Source organism: Tyto alba, unplaced genomic scaffold, assembly GCF_018691265.1.
Source record: "Tyto alba isolate M040663 unplaced genomic scaffold, T.alba_DEE_v4.0 Super-Scaffold_40, whole genome shotgun sequence".
Lineage (NCBI taxonomy): Eukaryota > Metazoa > Chordata > Aves > Strigiformes > Tytonidae > Tyto > Tyto alba.
Genome location: NW_024881316.1, coordinates 7,124,924 through 7,146,893, shown reverse-complemented (window position 1 = coordinate 7,146,893; position 21,970 = coordinate 7,124,924). Strand labels below are relative to the sequence as shown.

At 36.9% G+C, this 21,970-nt stretch overlaps 1 protein-coding gene across 31 annotated transcripts in view; it reads left to right on the top strand.

Annotated features, from left to right (window-relative positions):
* The window catches only part of KLHL32 (kelch like family member 32), a 152,445-nt gene that overhangs the window by 66,026 nt on the left and 64,449 nt on the right, over nt 1–21,970 (top strand). For all 31 annotated transcript variants that reach the window (XR_006166375.1, XR_006166374.1, XR_006166376.1 and 28 more), the window contains one exon: nt 999–1,097. Coding sequence is in view for 27 of the 31 variants with exons in the window: in XM_042802930.1 (XP_042658864.1) it covers nt 999–1,097 (99 nt within the window). In the remaining 4 variants the exon portion in view is untranslated. The remainder of the gene's footprint in view (nt 1–998; nt 1,098–21,970) is intronic.

Below are 21,970 nucleotides of genomic sequence, written 5' to 3'. Positions count from 1 at the left end.
ATGATGCTGTGAGATAAAACTAAATTGTGTGGGCAGAAGAAAAAGGATCTGAAGAAGAGCTTTACTTCCCTGTGGAGCAGTGAGAGACTGACCTCGTGTGGTGTGAAACAAAAGTTGTCAGGGGAAATGCAAGGATAAAACTGAATAAACTGAGTATCTTTGAAAAATTATTTTTCCTCATGCATTTCTGATTTTTGTTGGATGGTGCACCACTTACATTTAAATAATATTAGTTTGAATAGTTTGTAATGTGATTGCTGATAAGAAGTTGACCAGTGTCTGTATTCCCAAAGACTTCTTTATGTCCTGAAAGGGATGCTTTAACAAGCTGACCCCAAGACAGCAGGCTAGGAGCTGAGGCCCAATTATCCTGGCTGCTGCCTGTGCGTGATTTTAATTGAAATGAGTAGGAGTTTCATGTGAGCAAGTGACAGAATAATCAGTCTTGGTTTCTAAGCCCTTTCTGGCACTTCCCCAGCAGCATGCTCATTCTGTGCCTTCACAGCCTTGCTCTGTATAATGAAGACAGTGGTTAGGAAAATTATGAAGTGGTACCATGTAGAATGGGAAGGGTGTTTCTAGCCTGTATATTTTTTACAAGCATGAATAATATTAATAGTGGAAACTTCTGAGTCAGTTCTGTTGGCCTGATTCATCAGTATATGTGGAAGCATCCAGGTATATGGATAACAAAAGGAGGTTCTTTTATTTTGAAAAGTCTCCTTTTTTAAATAAGTGACGTGCATTTAGTTTTAAATTATTGAGGATGTAATGTGGCTTATGGACTCTCACAGAAAAATCTGCTTTAAAATCCTGTGGGCAATTCAGGTGAACTTTTAAAAACTCTGTCCCCATCCTGCAAAGACTTATCTGTGTGCTTAATTATACTCTTTCTGTTCTTTATGTTGACTTAAACATCTGAAATAACAAAGGCCTGTAGTATTTTCTACAAGTACTCTGAGTTCTACATGACAAACCTTCCATTTTCTTCTTTGCAGATCCTCTTGGAACCAGGGGTGATACAGGATGTCCTAGCAGCTGGGAGTCATTTGCAGCTGCTGGAGCTTCTCAGTTTATGTTCTCACTATCTCATTCAGGTGAGGCTTCTCTGCCTGATCATCAGCCATTTCTGTTTGGTAAACTTCTGTTTCAAGCCTAATTTCAGTAGGAGAATGTTAGTACAATACGTGGTGTAACCTAAGTGGCAATAAACTGGATTTCAGGAGACCTGAATTTTGCATGTAATTTGGATATCAGTTTTGTGGTAGATGCTTTCTCCTGCCATCCGTTTTATCTATTTCAGTCCTGAAAACGAAGGATGATCCACTGATTAGTATCAGCATATGGGAGTTTGATTACCTCATTTACCACAGAATTAGCTTTCCTCTGCCTCAGTTTACCAGATGTTAAATGTTACCCTATTGTGATCATGAGTATTGTGGAGCATTCAGATGCATAAGTGTTCACAACAGAATATTGATGTGTATTCTAGGGCAGAACTATCTCTCACTGCAAGGTTAGGACTTATACAAGGGCACCTTATTCTCAACTGGCCTCATGCCCATAATGCTGATAATAATATTGACATTAGGGCTGTCATTATGAAGTAAAAAATCTGAATCCAGTAAAATAACTTTTTGTGCTTGGCTTGTATAGGAGATGGCTTATGATGGTAGCAAGAACATAGCCTTGATGTGTATCTATGAAAAGCCAATAAGGCTTTTTAATAAAAAAAAAAAAATGGTAATTGCAATTCTACAGAACTGTTTCCTTTTCTTTGTAGTTTTTCAGTATTATTTCTGAAATAGGGCGCACTGGCTGTATCTGTGCAACAGTTGGGCATGGAAATGCTCGTCAGCACAATCCTCTCCATATGCACTTGCCTTCCAACAGCATAACTGCCTTTGAACAGTCTGAGTGTGCCTGGCAGCAGACTGAGCTACTGAGTACTGTCAGCACGCAGGATCTCATGCTAAGAGCTTCAGGATGTACTTGAAGGGTCTGTGTCTTGCGGAGAAAGAATCTGTTCTTTGAGTGTTAGCCATAGGGAAGCATTTAAGATGTATCTTCAGATAATAAGGTGGTATTAATTTGTGCATTATAAGTTGATTAGAAAGTTAAAGGAGCTGATGGAGTACTGCAATTTGTATCAGTTTGTTTGCAGGAATGCAAGGAGGAATTTATTTTTTCTGAGAAAGTAGGCACAGAATGTAATGGGAAAGGTGGATGGTTTGAGGAATAAGAAATGTGAGATGCCAAAAAACCCACAAAACCATTTGGCCTACCAGTTGTCAGGCAGTCAGGGGAAGGGGTAACCATAATGAGAAGGAAGATACAAGTCTAACATTAATAGCCATACAGTGTATTTAATGCCCCCCTAACAAATCAGTGTGAGCATGTCTCTGCTGCTTACATGCTCTGTCTTTGTCAGAAATGGAACCGTAGAGACTATTGCAGCAAAGAAGGTAGGGCATGTGTTAAAGAGTAGGGAAGAAGCTGAGTATTGTAGCGTTGGTGAGGTAGGGACATGAGAGGGCTGTAGGAAAGGAGCAGGTACATGCCCAGTGTGAGTCTTTGCACTAACTTCTTCCATGTCCTGTGTTCAGTAGCCTCTGGTATTTGTGGCAATTCCCTCAGCACCCTCTTAATACTTTTAATCCCAAGGTCACTGCAGTGGAAAGACAACTGTAGAATTATCGGTGCTTTGGATCTCATCCTTGATTTTCAAGCCATAGTCAATTATTTAGGAACAGACTGCTAATGAATTAAAAAAAAAAAAAAAAAATATCAACCCCAGAACCACACCACCCCCTCAAAAATAACCCTGGAGTGAGCAAACATCACTGCCAAATTACTCAGACCACTAAAATTCTCTGGAGGTGATGGTCAGTATGCAGTTAGTCAAATGATGTGAAATAGTTCTGTTGCACTCAGAGTAGTGTGCCAAGGTAGGGTAACTAGAGCTACTCTGGTGTTAAAAGGAAGAGGAAGAGTAGGACCCAGTGTCCAGATTTACAATGATGGAGGTAGGGAATAAGGTAGAGGATTAAGGGTAGGAAATAAGGAGGAGACAGAGAGCAGTGGTAGTTCTGTCAATATTTTTGAATCAGGGACTCATTGTAAGGTTCTGAATCTGCATTAACCTCCGTGGGATGACTGTAGCTTACAGCATGTTGGGCTCTAGGCTGTATTTTACTCTTCATATAGTATTTTTGTACCAGGTTCACCCCAGCAAAGCAAATCTTGTAGCCAGATTTGCAGTCTGAATAGATCACAGTAAGAATTTATCTGTCTTGCTTGTTCTGCAGTGTTGGAGCCCATGCAAGTAGTCAACCTTGAGTAGTTGTGTAAGCTTTTTTTAGCAGAGGTCAATAAGGTACTATGCTAAGACTGTGATATATTTCAGAGTCCAAATTAATTATATCAAATATCTGTTCTACATGCTAGTGGGTGATTTTAAAAATATCTATTGTCCGCTTTTAGTACTACCTAAAAATAAAATCAAAGTAGATAAAGAAGGCCTCCATAAAGCCACTTATCCTTGCTGCATTTGGTAACTGGGGTGTCATACCACCCCGCGTGCTAGGATACAGATGCTGGGAAGAGAATAACGCTAACCCTTTCTCATCTTTTTGTTAAGTCTGAGTGCTGCTGAGTTCTTTATTTACTGCACTAGTAAATTTCTTTCTTGCTGTTTTGAGTTGTTCAGATATCATGAACTTAGCTTAACTTAGCATAAATTCAGAAAATATAGTATGTAGGATCTAGCTGTCATTTATTATTGTTGTGTAACGATGACACAGAGTCTTAACTTGTTAGGACCTTTTTTAATTATTTGGATTGGAATAGGCTTTTCCCATATGAGAATGATGTTCTTGTTATTAGAGCTTGTTCCAGCTCTTCTCTTTCTCTAGATGTTCCAGCTTGTCAGTTTTTTGGAACTCAAGAGATGAAACTGTCTTGATACTTTTATTTGGGGCCTGTAATTATTCCATGGATTTTAATAAGGATTTTTTTTGCCACAAATGCAAATGGTGTGGTCCATATGCATATCTGTTTCAAGGCACATTTGTAGTCTGTGAGGTTCCAAAGAAGACTGTACTGATCTAATTTATCGAAGATGATTGTTGAAGTTTCTAATTGTCAAAGATCATTTGTAGTATACTGCGGTCAGATTCATTTCCAACCATCATTGAATTTTATATTCACTGATCTTTAAGGAATTTCCTCTCACTTGTCTCAGAATAAACAAAATGTTATTTTGACTATAAGACAGATCCTCTTTCTTATAGACCAACCAGCTTAGAGCACGTTAATTTGTTCATAAATATAAAAAAGATTTCTGTAACAAATTGTTTGAATCATGATTATGGCATTTTTATGAAGATTTTTTGATCAAAGGAAAGACAGAAAAAAGGAGAGGAACATTCTTTCCTCCCCACCCCCAATTAGGTAATATCCATCTCTAATACATTTATGATAGCATGACACAATGGAGGTTTCTGACAACACTGATAGTTTACTAAATGTATTTTATCATCTATAAACTTCACATTATTATATGTTCTATAGCATCTAATGTTGATTCCATTTTCTCATTGGAAAACTCATTCTCATTTTGGATGGATAACTTATTATTTTTATTTTAAAAGAATTATAGAACATATTTTCTCTACTTGCAAAGAATAGAAATGCCCAAGCATTCCTTACTTCAGGTCTTAATTCCTGCTTTGTGTTATGAAGACTTCTCCCCACACCTCAGCAGTGTCATATCTTGAATTATGATTACTCCCCAGTCTATGCTGTTTGGGGGCTTTGTTTTTAGCATCATTTCTAGAGGAGGACTTTTTTTGAAGCGTGCTGATGTATTTTATTTGAGATACATACATATTAATGAGTCTTTCTGATCATGTCGTCTGCATAATTCTCAGGTACTGTAAACGTTGAAACAATGCTTGAAATCTCACACATCCATTTCAGCCTAAACAAATGGTAAGGCAATGTGATTGCTGCTAGGTAGGTGTGGGAAAGCTAAACTGAAGACTTGAGCTTTGTGCATCTTGAATTGCACAACGGTCCGTGATCGCACACAAGGCATTTCCTTGCAGAGTGCACATCCAGTTCTCTGACTCCTGTTTCGTGAGTTCCTCTTCCAGCTTGCATTGATTGTCAGCTTTGGCTGAGATTTTTCAAAGGAGGCAGAGAGCTGCAACCAGCAGGTAGACTTTGAAATATAACGGGAATGGGTTATCTGATTGTCTTGGTTCCCTTTTAAAAATTTTAGCCTTTAGAGTTCCAGTGGAGCATAACTGTCCTACTATGACATTGGAGAAGGCAAGAGAAAGCTAGTTGCAGGTGTCGAATGTGATGGAGATCTGAGAATGGACTTCTTAAATGCAGCTGTAGAGAACATGATATTAGGTAGTGTGTTTGTGATGACCTGTTTTGCACATTCAAGCTTGTAAAAGTTTTTGACGGATACATGAGAACTTTATTCTTATGGAAGAGAATAAATGTGTTAAAAGATTTATTCAGAACATAGAAATGTTTGTTTCATAAATACGTCTGAGTTACATAACTGATTGTAGATGTAAGAAGCTTTGTCTTATTCCTCAGCTGTTTGTATATTCAATACCAAAGAGAGCCACAAACTGGAAATTATTTCAACAGTCAAAGAGCCTTAATAAGGAGGGAATGCTATTGAGAATGAGTTTTTAATGGAATTTCCTTCTACTGATCAGCATCAGCTTAATATTGTGTGGATATAGCTTTAGTAATCGTCTTTTAAACCAGAGGTTGATTTCCGCTGGCATTCAGGGACCTGGGACGTAAGACTGTCCATATTTGGAATTCTAAAGCTAAATGATTTTTCTGTATTTTCTAAAGTCCAGTATTACTGTTTTCAGTAGAGTTCTACATACGTCCTGAGTTACATTCAAGGTAGTAGGGTGGTAGGTGTGAGCGAGGCATTTAGAAGTTGCAGAACTGTCCAAACCACCCACTTGTTTCTGAGAGACAGGACATGGCATGATTGCAAGAATTTACCCCTTTAACTTTCCACTGCCAGATCAGGCACAGTTTGTGAGGAACAAATTAAGTTTACATACTGGACAGAGTCTGGGATATAATCTATGTTGTGTTTTATTGGTTGGTCAGTTATATATTTTCAATACAGCTTTATTAGGAGTGGTGTTAGCTGTCCTTCTACTCAGTGCTGGAAATCATTTCCTATTCTCACAGTAGCTAGGAGCAGCAAGTATAGTATACACGAGTAGTGATCCTGATTGCCAGTAAAGGTCCCCTGTTAAAAATTGTTCTTGGGATCATAAATGTTTTTGTGTCAAGGGACGTTAGAAGTTTGATGCCAGCTTCCCTGCTAGTTTTAACTGTATTAAGTTCCCTGCTAAATGATAAATGTAGTAGGTTACTTTTTAGAAACTTCATTACAGTGAATAGAACTCTGCCACAGGTGTATCTGCCCACTTGCTACTGATGTCAGTCGTAGCATCTCTAAAGAGGCCTAATTTAAGCTGAAAAGAACATTTTAGGTGAGTGATTACAATGAGCATGAAAAAAACCACAGCACTGTACAGCAGCAGTCAATTGGAATTTTCCTGGAGCAGCCTCTGTACTGTATGGTCTAGATTCTTGTATACAAAAGCAGACAGAGAGCAAGGTCAGGCCTGGAATGCAAAAATTAGATGAATCAACTTACAAATGATAAAGTAAGACCTCCTGGAATAATTATTGGTATATAATTGAAGCAGGCAAATTTTCTTGGGCATGGGCATTTGACTTTGAACCTTCTATTGTAGTGGTCAATCTAAGGTTATAAAACAAAATTTTTTCATGGTGTATGAACACCTAATTATCTGGGTTTTTTCTTCTACAAATTTTAAACTATTTGAATGTGTTTATAGATGGAAATAAGTTACTGTTTTTAAAAGGAAGAAGCTACAAATGAATCTGCCTGTGGCATTAAAAGGAGTGTGCATGGTTTACGTACGTGGTGGGACCAGAGCTTCAATGCTATTTATTTTTCTGAAACCCAGCTTCTCTGTTTGGAATGCTGCCAACAACACAATCCCAACTTCCACTAAGATACACTCCTTCAGAGATGAATTAATTCTTACACCAGAGATTGAGAGCATCACCTTTGTATTGCTAGAAGCCCCAGCTCAGTTGGGATTTTAGCTGCTGGGTTTTTCATATAGAGCAAATTAAAATGCTGGAAAAAAATCTAAAGGTCATCTGGCAACCAAGGCTTGCCTTTTTTTAACTAATACTGAGTTTTTAATCTACGTACATGCATGCACACCCTCCACCCCCCCCCCCCCCGCCCCCGCAGAATTAGAGTGGTGTTTTATAAAGCCACCACCCTCAAACTTGAGTCAACCAACCTGCAGTGGAAAGAATGACCTTCCCATACCAAGAATACAAAGTACACAGAAATAACGTCATCTTGCATTTCACTGGTTTTCAGTGTTACACAACCAGTTGCTGCTGTGCTAGCCTGCTATTTTTTGACGGAGCATGTTTTGTCTGTTGTTGAGTCATTGAGCTATTGGCAGTCATTAGGAAAGTTCTTGTACGAAGCTCAAAAATAACTTTGGGAATTTATCTCCTCTCTCTCTCTAACATACCAATACATTAGAGAGATAGATTTATATATGTATGAAACGTGAATGCACTACTGAGGATTCCAACTTAGAATGGAACTCAGGAAAAAATTACGGTGGTTTTCTCCATTTTTCAGCTGGTGTCAGTGAGGAAATAAAAACAGTATACACAGTCACTTTGAATTCCATTCTTACTGTAATCCACTTGCTGCTATTTAACTGGGATGTGATAGTGGATATTCTGCTCCTGGGGTGTTAACTGTTAGAGAAAGTGGTGCAATTATGGTCAGGAACCTGCTGGCTTTGTGTGTGTGTTCTGCTTTTCCTAATGAAGTAATAGTTGGCAAACCTGAACTGAAACTGCTGGTGGATGTGTAAAAAATGATGCTGGAGTGTCTAGGTTTACTAGTACTGGCAAGATCAAAGCTCCTGTGCTGTCCAGCTGGTTGCATGGATGCACATAGCTCGTGTTCTGCCTTCAGTCTGGAGAGGTCACAAGATGGGAAGAGGCGGATACTGCTACGTCTTCCTTCTCTTTGCAGTTTCTGTCAGAAAGGGAGAGCAGCTTCGGTGTGTGTTTTAAATAGGAAGAGAGCAGCTGTAGTATTTCACTGTTTCCCTCCCTGCCTTTCTCATGTTGTCTTTCTAGCCAACGTGGCCTCCTTACCTGACCTTTCTGTCCCTCAGCCCCTGAAAGATTCCTGCTTCTGGAATCTTTCTAGTATTTTTATAAAACCGTAAACAAAGGCTGATGAATTTCAGAATGCTTAATGTTCAGATTTCTTCTGCGGTTTTATTACCATCTGGCCAACACTAATGTTTTATGTTCCCCCTGCCCCGTCCCCTTTGCCCTGCAATGTCTTTAGCTTTTAATTCTCCTGACTAATTGAGGCAATTCAGATGCAGGAGCCCCAAAACCAGCCGTATTTGTAATAGGGCGGTGCAGCTACCCTTATCTGCTGGTGACCTCGGCAACATGCCCAGTGAGCAGTCTGGCAGGAAAATTTGTTTGATTGTAAGATACGAAACCCAAACGGCCCAAGGGCTGAACTGGACTTGAAATAAGGCAGTCGGGGCCCTACCTCCCCAGGCGTGGGCAGCAGGTGGCAGTGTGAGTCCGTAACAGTTCGAGCAGATAAATTCAAGCTAAAATCGGAAAAAATGAAAAGAAAAATTATTTATTTTTACTCCGTATTAGTCTTCTGACCCAATCAGTAAAAAAGTCATTATTCACACAACACTGGGCAATATGCATTGTAATTTTTAACAAATAATAGGAAACTGTTAATGTTTTCACAGGAAATACAGTTCTGTCTTGTGCAGCAATGGTCATTTATCACTGCACTTTGTGAAATCACTCATTTGTTCTAATTTGAATGTAAATGACTCTAAGGTTTTACAAATAAGGTGACAGACTCACATAAATGTAATTGCAGGGTTCATCTCTCTCTTTTTATATATCACTCATTAAGTTATGAATTAAATACATCGTATTAAACCAGGGGCATGTCCAATGATGATATTGTAATGGCAAATTACTCTATGCTATTAGAGGTGTATTTTTTATTCATGGACATTAATTTGTCATTAAGCGGCATTAGTTTAGCACTTTTATGTGGAAGACGTGACCTGAAAGAGGAGACTTACAGCTCTAATGTGAAAGAACAGAAATACAGGCACCAGATAGACAGAGCTTTTTTTGCCTCCTGTAAAGAAGCAGAGGGACATTTTATTTAAATTTTCTTTAATCCAAAGCACTTTCAGTTGTGTTAAGTCATTTTAACAAAGGTATTTCTGAAACATGAAAACGCTTTGGTTGTAAAGTATTTACCAATATGGGAAAGCCAGCATGCTAAGTACAAAATGGTGACTATAAATCATTTGTAGCCTATGAACCTGAAGAGAACATTGGGCCTGAAGTGAGTTACAATCTTGATTTTATCTCGGAGGTATCACTGTAGTAGAGAGTTAATTGTCCATCTTTTCTTTCCTCTCTACTGGCTTAGCCAATAGAACTGACTGTTTTTCCTTCTTAATTGTGAAGGAAGTATCTTTTACCTCCTCTGTACTTTGTATTTTTAAACACACTATTATTATTTTCACAGGGATCAATTTCAAATTTGAAACGTTAAGCAGGAACAGAATCTCTGTTAAGATGATTAATGAGAAAATGTATTATTTGATGGATTTGAGCGACAACTTGGCATTTGAAGTATTAAACTGGGGAAAATAGTAAATGGCTTGGTCTGCTCCATCTTTAAAATATATTAAAAAGGCCTGGTAAATTTTATTTTTATTTCACAGTCAGTTTAATAGAAGAGAGTATCCTTTCAAAACCTTGTTTATTTGATGGTGGAGATGGACTGATGTTGTAAGGATCCAACTTGATGCATCCCCCGATTTGGCAGTATTTGCATTTTAGACTTTTCTTTAGACCATCTCTTGTTACAAGCAAAAAGTCTGGACTTGTTACAAATCTATGTAGTTGATTCCCTGCCCCGCTGTTATGTATTTCTGATGGCTTAATCATTATTGTGTGATCCATCTATCTGAACTGCTCACAACATACTCAGCTAGTTAAGAAGAAAGATTTGTAATGAAAATGGCCTAAGCCTGAAGTATACATAAGTAGTTTCAGAAATGGAAATATCCCAAATTATCATGTAGTTTTAACTAGTGTTAAATACTATTTCAGTACTTAATAGAGAAACATTTTTCACTGAACCATTTCAGTTTGTAGGGAAGCACAAAGAAGGAAATGAGTTCCATGTGAGGCTGTTGATACTGTCCAGTAGATCTCTTGACAGTGGTAAATAAACCAACATTTTAGCACGTTCCATCATTTATAGTGTTTTGTTTGCACAACTGCGTCAGAATATAATTTGCCAGTGAACCGGTATCTTGCTTCATAATTGCGATGTGGACTAAATCTATTTAAAACAAAAACTCCATTTCTCTCCAGGGTATTGAGTAGGCCTTGAACTCAGAATGAATATAAATGTATACAAGTTGTCTTACTGCATCTTCAGCCAATATGCAATCAGAGCTTTGAAAGTTATAAATTGTCCTCGTTCATCCCACTAATTCTAAAAATTAAAGATACAAACCTAAAAATCAGTGTTGTCAACAACTTTATTATCCACCAATAATGTCCTGCAAGTGTGTTACTCCAACCTGAAAAATATTTTTAATTTTAGTCACTTCTTTTTCAGTGTAATCTATTCTAAACATCTGTTTATTAATTTGGAGGAAGTTGCAACTAAATTTCCCATCTGTTTCAAGAGAGTCTTACAGAATTTGTGATTTCTACCACGGTGTGTTTAGCTGCATAGGTGGCATTAGATCTTGAATTACTTAAATCAGGACTTTTATCTGTGATTTAGTGGGAACTGAGCTGAACACATGGAATTGTCTGTACAGTAATTTTGTAGGAGCTGTTGTATGCTCTGCATTAGAGGGGTAGTAATATATTGGCTGGACTTGCCTCATATAAACGCTTTGACCTTTGCTGTGAAAGTTTCCAAAGCCACTCAAAGGAGGTTTTTTTCCCGGAGTTCTGTTTCAGTGTTTTCTCGTTTACCATAAGCCACATCTGTTCTAATTACATATGCAAAAGGCCTTGAATTTCCATAGCATCCAAGTACACCTGTTTATCATAGGGAAAGCATTGTGGTAACCTCAAGTATGTTCACCCCCCAGAACACATTGGGATTGGAATTCCCACTGACTTGAAATGGCATGTTGGGATGTGGAAAGTGCTAGGGGGACAGGCCCAATGTCGTAGGCCAGGCCCCAAATCAATGTTTATATGTGCTTATATCTTCTTTTTGCCTGCCTCACAATATTTTTACTCATATTTGCAGCATTACCATCTTTGTGGGGAAGTGAAGTATTTAGGGAGTATATGTATACAGTGGAGATGTCAAGGGCCCTCAGAGACTGATACTGAGCTTTTACTGTAACTAAATACTTGAAAGTATTTGATTACCTATATACTATTGTGAGGCTTTGCTAAAAAGTTCTAATTAAGTTCTGGACTCATAGCACTATTCAGCCCTGGACCAAAAGTTGAACAGATTCATGGAACTTCTTGAAAAGGAAAAACACAAGTGGTGAAAATGATCCGTGTGCGTGGTAAATATTTCGGGTCAGGGAAAACCAAACAACATTAGGTATACATAACCTTTGATAAGCTGCTGTTAGTGTTTTGTTTTTGGGTGTGGTTGAAATCTTTGAAGTTTGGATGTTAGCAACATTTCTTGTTAAAAATTGTATTTGAAAAGGACTAATTTTTATAACATTGAATGGAATAATCATTGACTAAAAGCTTTTTCAGTAAGCTGTAGATAACTTTTAAAAACAGTGACTGTTCTGAGATTAGTTGCAGAAATACATTCTTTTTGAAGTAATTAAGCTATGTCCCTTCTTTTAAACGCCCTACCAATTTTCTGTTAAAGGGTGTCTGACTTCACTTCGTTCTAATTGTGTTTAGAGGGATACAGAAGAGGGGCACTTCATATATTTCAGGATTTTGAGATACTGGCAAGCATCTGTAGTTGTGAACTCTTAGACATTGGGCCTACAAAGATCTACTCTGCTTTGAAAGGTGGTGTCTTCAAGGTGAAATCTTGAAGCCAGTGAGAATTTCATCATTTGGTTACATGTCTTAAATATATGATGCATTGATTAAATATTTTTTCTCTTCTGTATTTCTGTGGAAAAAAAAAGCCTTGGTGGTCAAGCATGGAATTCTGACCATTAGCTGTTTGAGATTCAGGGGTGGGGATTATTTTTTATTCTTGGTAAGAACTGCTAGAAACTAAATTAACAAAAGTCAGCATGATCTTTAAAGGTTCATGCTTTCCTGATGCTTGGCACCTTCAGCACTGTGAACGTTCACATGTGTTAGTTTTGGGAGGACTTGTGACTTGTTTGGCACTACTGATGGTCAGATGTAGGAAACGTCAATCTGGAGACTGACCCGAGGTCCTTTTTTTACATTTGGGCTTTGCCCTTTCTAGGTTTTCTGGTTTTAAGAGTCAGATTTATGATAATTTCTGACGAAGAGAGTGGTAAGTGGATCCTTAGTCAATAATGCTTAAAATACAAGAAAATCCTTCTCGATCCTATTTTTTTTACTTTTAATTTTTTAAAAATCCTTTTCTTTTAATTCAGTGGTGCTTCCAGATTTTTTTTCTTTCTTTTTATTCTTCTTCCTGTATGTGGACTACTGTTATCCCTTTTTGTTCTGTTTGCCTCCTGAAATCAGTTCTGACTGATCAGCATGGCTCCTGGTCACAGGAAAGAGAGATGTTCTTTTCACTGCATAAATTTAGGGACAGTGTTGTAGAGGGTTTTGTTTTACTGAGACATAATGCTTAGACAAAACATTACAGACTTTTTGCTGATACGTTAAGCTGTATAAATACATTCAAATTGTATTAAAGTTGCTGGTAGGGTGGGGAAGAAAAGAATTGTCTAACTACTAGAGCACTGGAGTGATTTCCATACGTTTGAGGTTCTGGTTTTTTGTATCTTCTGCATCACCCGAAATATTTTAAATTATTCTTCTGCTCCTCCTTTTTTTCTCTGTAAAATGAGAATTTGCCTTGGTTTAGTGCTGTAAGCAAAAAATTTCTTAGTGATTTTTTTTTTGAGCTGAGGACAGATACTGCAGGAGCATAGAGATACATGAACAAATAACAGTTTTCCAAATAAAATTGAAATGTTGCCTTTTTATCATTCACATACTTGTAATCAGTGTTTTCTTTAACTGCTTAGGACCCTCGTATCTTCCTGCAGCTGCAACAAGTCTCTTGCTCTTCAGAGGAATGTGAAACCATATACGCTCAGAGGTCAAATTGTGCAAATATTTCCTTCTTTACCTGTATAGACAATTGACAAAAAACTTGTTTTATTGCAGTCGTTGTTTTTAATGCAGAGTTGCAGAATGGTCATAATCACAGGACAACAATGCAAACAGTCCTATACTTTCTAGTCCAGTGGCCAGGGTAACTTTGATCCTACATTCATGAGCCAGAAACTATTTTCTGAAAATGTATTCAGAACTTTTTTGCTTTCATGTATTCTCTCCATTTTATTAATATCTTTGCTCAAGATCAAATCCTCCAAGAGTGTTTCTTTAACAAAGTTGAGCACCTTAAATCTTGCAAGGCTGGTTTTCCAGCCTATAGTATTTTCATATCCTTAAAGTGTGGACTTCAGAGCTGGGACCAATATTTGAGCAGTAGCCTTAAAAATGCAATGTTAAAGCAGCAAGAGGGTTTGTTTCTTTTATTGGACAGTACTCAGTGTGCATTTTATGGCATGAGCCTTTTTTTTTTTTTTTTTTGCCACAGCACTGTTCTGAGAACTGGTGTTGCTATTTATGACTGCTTCTTAGTGCCTCCTGATAGCCTGAAAGTGTTGTTCCAAGTAGAGCCTGCTATATTTTCTGTATCAGCTATGTTACTGGTTCTCAGATATTTATTTTTTTTTTTAATGTGATCACTTTGCCAGGAAATCCAGATGACATTCATACTTTGTCATTCTCAACATTTGTTATGCCAATGCTTTTGCAGTCTTCTGCAAACTCTGTGGGCAGAACTTACCATTCTCTAGTTGAATTAAACTATTAACAGTATTGGACCAAAGATCAATTCCTTTGGGACTTTGCTGGAAAAAGTTACACTGCTTTATAACTTACCATTCATAACTTCATTTTGAGATTGTCACTGAACAAACATTTGATCTATCTAAGATGCATCTCACTAAAAGTATATATGAAATTTATGAACCATTATAACGTTCAACTTTCTCTAATACACCCCGTGTTAAATTTGTCCCTTTTTATTCTGCCAATATTTCTTGTAAACTTGGGAAAATGAGCTTTTTTTGACATTTACAAAAAATAAGTTCCCATATGGATGCCTTATTCCTTTCATACAAGTCAAATGTTAGTAGATACCTGGGATGATGTGATTTTTACAATGCATTAGGAACTACTGATTTCAAATTGGAGACTGATTCTGCTTTGTCTGTCAAAATTATACTCAGCATTAAGTTATCCTGAACCGCATTCAACCTTTCTGTAGACAGAGTATCACAACTGCCTTAAAACTGAGGAAGTTTTGTTGCTTTGGGACGTTTAGCAAATATTTATGAGATTTTAATTTGTCTGTGTTAGTTAAGCTGTCATTCCACACATTTTAGACAGTTTGTTTCATTCTCTAGTGATATTAGCTGTCCAGCTCACTACAGTTACCCTTTTCCAAGTCTCCATGTTTAGGTGTGTTTATTAGCTTTGTAGTCCTTAAGCATTTGGTGACAGGCTGTTGCCTGGGATTCTGAAGCAGAGACAGGTTTTTAAGAAAAGTGGTTCCTTGCTGGGTTCATTACAGAGCACACGTATACATCATTGAAATGTTCCAGAAATAAAATGTCATTAAAAGATTCTGAAGCAGAGTTGTTTGAATCATATTATATATTCTTTGCACACGAACACCTCCCCTGTTCTTATTTATACCTAGAGTGTTAACTTCAGTATATTGATAATTTTGGAATATGCTGTTTGTTCTTTAGCACAACATCATGAGTGTTGACTTACTTTTTTAGTTAGTGACTATCATGCTATTATCCATCTTCATCGTTATTCACTTACAGTTATGCAGAGCAGTTGGAGGAACTATCACCCAGCCTCCTTCAGAAGCCACGTCTTCTCTGGCTTGTGATTTTAACTCTCCTGCTAGATTCCAGAACTGTTTGTCCCTTGTTATCTCTGAGATTCTTGTCTGGATCTGCTCTCCCGTTCTTTGGTCTGTTTTTTTTTTTTTTTCCTGCTTCTGCATTTGAAAGTGATAGTGTCTTTCTCTGGCCTGGCCGTGCTCCAAAGGGGATCCTAAGCAGCACAACAGAAACGGACTTTCAGCCTTTGGGTTTTGTCATTGTGACTCAGCTCACAGTGGGCAACAATGCAGAAAAAGGATCTTGTTTAGCTGTGAAGCAGATTATGGGCAGTGCAGCTAGTATGAGATGAGATTTTAGTTGCAAAGTTCGAAGAAGTCACTACTGAGCATATCCAAACTCTTTTTCTAGAGGCTGATGTGGAAGTTAACTGAAGTTTTTCACAGTGATGGCAACTCCTACAAGCTATTTCCATTCTGAATAATTTTAATGTGGAAGAGCAATGGTCTTTTCCTGTCAGTCTCATTCTTAGTAATTGGTAATATGCTTTTTGAGATGTTTTCAAGAGATTTTAAGAGATTCATCTTGAAGCTCAAAAACTTCAGCTTTGAAGTATTAAATGTTGGCAAAATAGTAGGCTATTTAAAAAATACATTGGAAAGGGAAACTATCAAATACCGCCCAAATACTTCTACCAGCAGATCTATCAATAATGTTGATTTTTTTATTTTATTTCTTTTTTTTTTTTTTTTCCCCTGTTCCTTTCCCCTCCATGCTGGTAATGGAAATGGGAATTAAGAATAAAAATCACACTTTATTATACTGTGTAAGAGAAACATATTTTCTGCTTGTATTCCCACTATGTTTGTAAGTACTCCTATGTTCTTTGTTTTTCAGAATATTAAGGGGATTTCCTTGGCTACTTTTGAAACAAATGTTAAGAAAATTATGGAAATAATTTTTCCCCCAATAAATACCAGGACAATTAAAAGATCTGCTACTCAAATATAGAAAGAAATTAAATAAGCAATTGGAAAATAATTTCTGAGCATCCTCAGTAGAATCTACTGCATCTTACTCAATTCCCATTTGTAACGTTTCATATTATTTCTGTCCTGCCTGGCAGATGGAAGGGCTGTTACTCTGTCTCACTTGAGGACCAAATTTACAGAGAATTTTCATGTCTTAAATCGTATGATGGCTTTGAGCTACTGAAGTGATGCCATCAAGAAAAAGATAGTTTGAGACTAGGATATTTCATGCGAGGTAATTTATAAAGCCAAGGAAGCATTAATGCTGGTGTACAAGAGACTGCTGAAAAATCGTGAGTACTGTGAAGAGTATGCCCATGCAGAAGAATCAGTGAAGTCAAACTGGGAGAGGTGTAGAAAAGGTCAGCTAAGATGATCAGGAAGGCCTGTTTTACATGAGGAGATCAAAAGAACTTGGCTTGTTTAGCCTAGGAAAATGAGGGCTGAGGAGGAATATGATTGCTTTCTGTAAATATATCAAGGGAATAAATACTTGGGGGAAGGAGGAGCAGGGAGAGAGACAGAGTGCTGTTAAAACTAAATGATAATGTTGGCACAGGAACAAACGCATATAAGCTGTCTAAGTAAATTCAGGTGGAAATTAGGAGATGGAGTTTCAAAATCAGTTGAACCTTCTTGTAATAGTAGTTGGGCGCAAGAACACAGCGAGTTTTGAGATGGATCTCTCTTAATTTATGACCAAGATGATTTGATGAGCTTGTCCAGTATAGTAGACAGGCTTCCACTCCTGTATTCTCATGGCCTTAAACTGTTATTAGAGTCAGCAAAAGAATTGGAAGCAATAGTATCGTACAGTCCTATTTTTCTTGATGTGATTATTTTTTTAACTGCTACTCCTGTGAACTCCGGTTTTCTAAAGGACAAAACTCACTTTTTCTGGATTTGACAATATTAGCAACAAAAAAGTGAACACTTACCATAAAAGATTGCTGGTGGTTGGTGGATTAGCTGAATAGTTTTCAGCTTTCCTCAAGCACTGTACTAACTCTGAAGAGTTAGCAAAAATATAAAGTAATAAAACTTCTGTAAAGACCGTGTATCAATATTCTGTCATTTCTGCTTGAGTAAAGAATGCAGAATTATGTCATTCCTCATAAGATATTTGAAGAAAAGATGGGCTCCCGTAATTGACAAAAACTGTAGACATTGATAAATCTAATAAAATCATCCCTTCGGGTCTCTACTGTCTAAAATGGGATAAAAGGGCCAAGTGAACGGTTAGGTGATCTCTATGTTCTGTTTCATCCTGGTATTTTTATTTGTTAAATAATGCTAATTGCTACAGTTATCTTTCCAGGAATACCTGGCAAGATGTGAAGCCAGGTGAGATGCGAAGCTTTTCATTTGGGGAGATTGTGCCAGGTGCAATTTAAAAAAAGAAAAAAAAAAAAAAAAGTTTAAAAATTCCCACCACAGCATCTGTTTAGCAAGGGAGACCAGCTATTGAAAACTCTGCAGAACCTTACCTGTGGTTGTTCCAATGGTACCATGAAATTTTAACTGTGTAGTGTTAGTTTCATTATTATATTTCTTTCCATGATACACATAATCATGTACACAATATATAATAGGTATGCAAAATTTTAAAATATTTAATTGGGTTGCCATTTGAAAATATTTGTATGATTTAATAACTTAGATTAATCTATGTGCGATTCTATAAAATGCTTGCTTCTTCAGTTTTACTTTTGAGTATCTGCACCTGGCATGTTTCACTTTCTTTTTTGAAGACCACAGATCCATCTCATCACATGAGCAATCTGAGAATGTCGCGGCTTTTCCCCTGTGCTTGTGAAGGTCACGTGCTTTCAACGAGGGCGTGCTCACTGTCACCCGCCAGTGGAATTGAAACCTAAAACTAAGATGATATAAGGGAACACTGAGTGAGAAGGGAAGGGAATTCACATAGGGTTAGAGGGAAAATAATAAGTCTGAAATGTTTTTATGTTGTGGGTCTTAGACTTAGCCCCAGACCTACTTTGAAATAACAGCAAGGATGCAAAATATCTTTTCATGCTTAAAAGAGAAAACAAAAGTGAGAATTACAGGAAGTGTTGAGAAAGCAGTGATCTACCAGAAAAATTCATTTTCTAAAATGTCATTTAAAAAGTCATCCTTTACTGTGCCTATAAATATAGCAAGAGTCTGCACTCATCTTGTAATAGATATAAACACAGTTTTATACCTTGCAAAATTCTGACCCAGCTGTTCCACTGCGACCAGGCTTCAGCAAAAGGTCTTTCCTGGTTCAGTTGGATGGCCTTGGCGTTTAGTGCAGGTAAATTTTGAATAAGATCTAAAATATAGTTTTTGAAGGATTTGTGCTAATGCTTAGTATAAAATATGTATGATTCTTTCTGTACTGTTGAGTATGTGCATGATCTGTTGGTTCTTAAGTAAACGTGTGAGGTTTTGCAGAACTAGAACCTTTGATACAGAAAGGAAGAGCTAGAACCAACAGAACTGTTTGTGTTTTTTTTTTTTTCCTCTTAAAATTGTGTTGATCCCTTTTGATGTCAGATAAATACATTTTTGTCACTACAATTTTTCATTTTGTTACTATCCCTTATCTATTTAGAGTCTGTATTTGCCATGATTTATGTCAAGGTTCTCTTCTAAATGGTGCAGCTGGTTCACAGTATTTAACATAGCAGAGAACCTGGAAGACACAGGGTCGAGACCCTGTTGTGCTAGGTGCTGCTTAAGGATTTTGAATAAAAATGTCTCTGTCCCAGAGACCTCACACTTCCTTTTTTGTTTTAAAGAGGCATAACCCCTTTTGGGAAAAGGGGAAATAATGTCACCATGCAACTCTTCTCTGTTATAGCAGCAGGGCTAGTCATTTAATACCTTGATTTATAACAGTGTTGTAATCTAAATAGGAAGCAGGTGGAGTTACAACTGGGTATGATACTTTGGATATTAATGGCTTGGCTTGGCAGTGGAATTCTAAAGCTGGATATACTTTTTCTGTCTTAATTATGCATTCATTAAAAGCTTTTATACCCAACAGAATAAAGTAAATATTGTTTGATCTCTGTAGTGTGCTCCCAGACTGTAGATTTGCACAGCAGGGTCTTGATAATCTGAATAAATTGTATTTCCCCAAGGAGTTTATCTTTCAAATAAGGTCATAAAGAAATGCATTCTTTCCCCTTAGTTCTCCTTGTGCTTTTTCTGCTATTTATAACATGGAGCAGAGGAATAGAGGTATATTGTAGTCTGCTGTGTATTTGGTTATGATTAACTCTAATTTATCAATCTGTTACATCCTTTTCTGTGGCTTGTGCAAAGCAATTATTCTTTAAAGTACAAACGAATAAAGATAGATTTGGAAGTAATTTAAATACAATGTTTATATCTATTTTTCCTGTTTGACAATTTATCATATCTCTATATGAAAATGCACCTCTGTTTTAAAATATAGACAATGTCACATCATTTATTTTGAGTATTTAATATTGTAATCTTTCAGATTATGTTTGTTCAGAAAAATGATTTTTTTTTTTTATGAGGGTTTTAAATGTCAGCTCATTGTTAATTTGGTTTGGCATCTAAAGGTTGATACTACCGAATCTGAAGACCAGTAGTGTAGAACAATGGATTCTCTTACCTCAGAGAGGGGGGAAGTGGGGAGATGTGTAGTAAGTAGCGTGCATAGGATCAAAGATAGTTTCTCATTTTAAAGTAGACACTGATAAATAATTTGGCCAATTTATTAAATTGCTCTGAGCTTACTGTGAGATTTTATTACTCTTTCAACTGTTAGTTGTAAGATCTCTATACATAATCTTATACATATTTTCTTAGTCTGAATGTGTTTCAGCAGCGTAACATACATCATATTAGAAGAGATAGGATCGCTACCTTTCCCTAATTCTCTTCAGCTCTTAGTGACAGTTCTGCTTCTGTTCATATTTCATCCTTCAGTTCAAAAAAGATAAGTGGCATATATTTAAAAGTTTATAAAAACAAGATTAAAAGTTTCAATAATTTACATAAGCTTGTTGCGTGTTGCATGTTTTTAAAGATATACTGCAATACAGTATTGGAAGAAAGTTGCACGTGACTTTTAAATTTTGTAGCTGCACTTTTAATACAACGCAATAAAATTTGTGGAAAACATAGGCTGCCAGAATTCTTATTCATGACCACACTTAAATTTGATTTCATTGTAACCTGTTTAATTTTTTTAATGACGTTTTTAATTCAGTTAAGAATATAGTTTGAAAATCTCTTCAAATCAGATTGAGTTGACAGTGATTGTTTTGATACTTCCTGTTGAATTTTTTTTAAAGCCAGAAGGCAAGGTGAACATGGTTTGGTTTGGGTTTTGGTTTGGTTGGGTTTTTTTGTTTGTTTATTTGGGGTTTTTTGTAACTAATTTACGTACTGCACTTCAGTCTGATGTTTCTGAACATCTTACCACATATGAAAAGTCAGGTTATCTGATCTGTGGTATACATCTTGCGGTCTCAGTGTGACTTTTTTTGGTCTCTAGTATCGTCACAGAGACGGTAATAGACAGTACTGTATAATACTTACTTGATTATTGGTATGACAATCTGATAATTTTCATTTGTAAAAGCTCATGCACTATTTGCTGCTATGGCTGTGAAATACAAACCTGTAGAGCAACTCTAACTAAAAAAACCCAAATGTTTCTTATTAAAGGCCAAGGCTAGTTTTAACAAAATACATTTGCAATATTTATCAAGCAGTAAGCTGTAAGTCCAGCAGGTCACTAACATATTATGTTAGGCAAAGCATCAAAAATCCTCTGAAGCTTACCAATGAAAATAAGTAAACAAATAAGCCCCCATAATAAATAAATAAATAGACATAAATAAATAAGGATCTGAAATAAGTGAAAACTTATAATAATAAATAATATTGCAAATAAACAACTGTCAAGAGATTATCCATCCATAAGTATATTTGGCCTCTTCAACTGTATGACAGCTTTCAGAAAAAACTTCAGTTGGTGTTGATTTGAGGGGGTAGGGAAGTTTGGGGGATCATCAAAAATACCCAAACCAAAAACGAAGGCTTACTACTGTCTTTCAAGTTTCACTGAAAATGTGAAGATTTTTTTCAGCGGAAAACTGCATTTGTGTGTCGTATTCCTGTTTCTCTCTAATGAGGAAAGATTTTTATTGTGTTATCTCTAGTATTGTCATCTTCTGAAGTCCACCAAAAGCCATCTGTCCTTCTCCACTGACACTTAGTGGGGTTTGATCAGACCTGTATTCTAGCTGGGCTGTTGATCCTCAGATCACAATGCTTGATTATTTATTTGTTTACCTTAATCCTCCCCAGATATAGCTGTTGACAACGAAAAAGCTCGATAAATATACACCGAGCTCTTCTAAATTTCTTTCTGGACGTTTGGCATTGATTCAATTAGGGATTTCTTTGCAAATATAGTTTTCCAAACCAGGGACAATAAACCATGGTGGCTGCTTGTCAAGTGCTGTGATGTTTACTTTGATTATACTCCTTTGCGTTGTTGCCACCACTGCGTGGCCATCACAGGAGTGGTGGTGTGAGGTACCATCTGTGATCTGCAGATACTAAATCACTGAGCAAGCACACAGACCAGATACTTCTCATGTA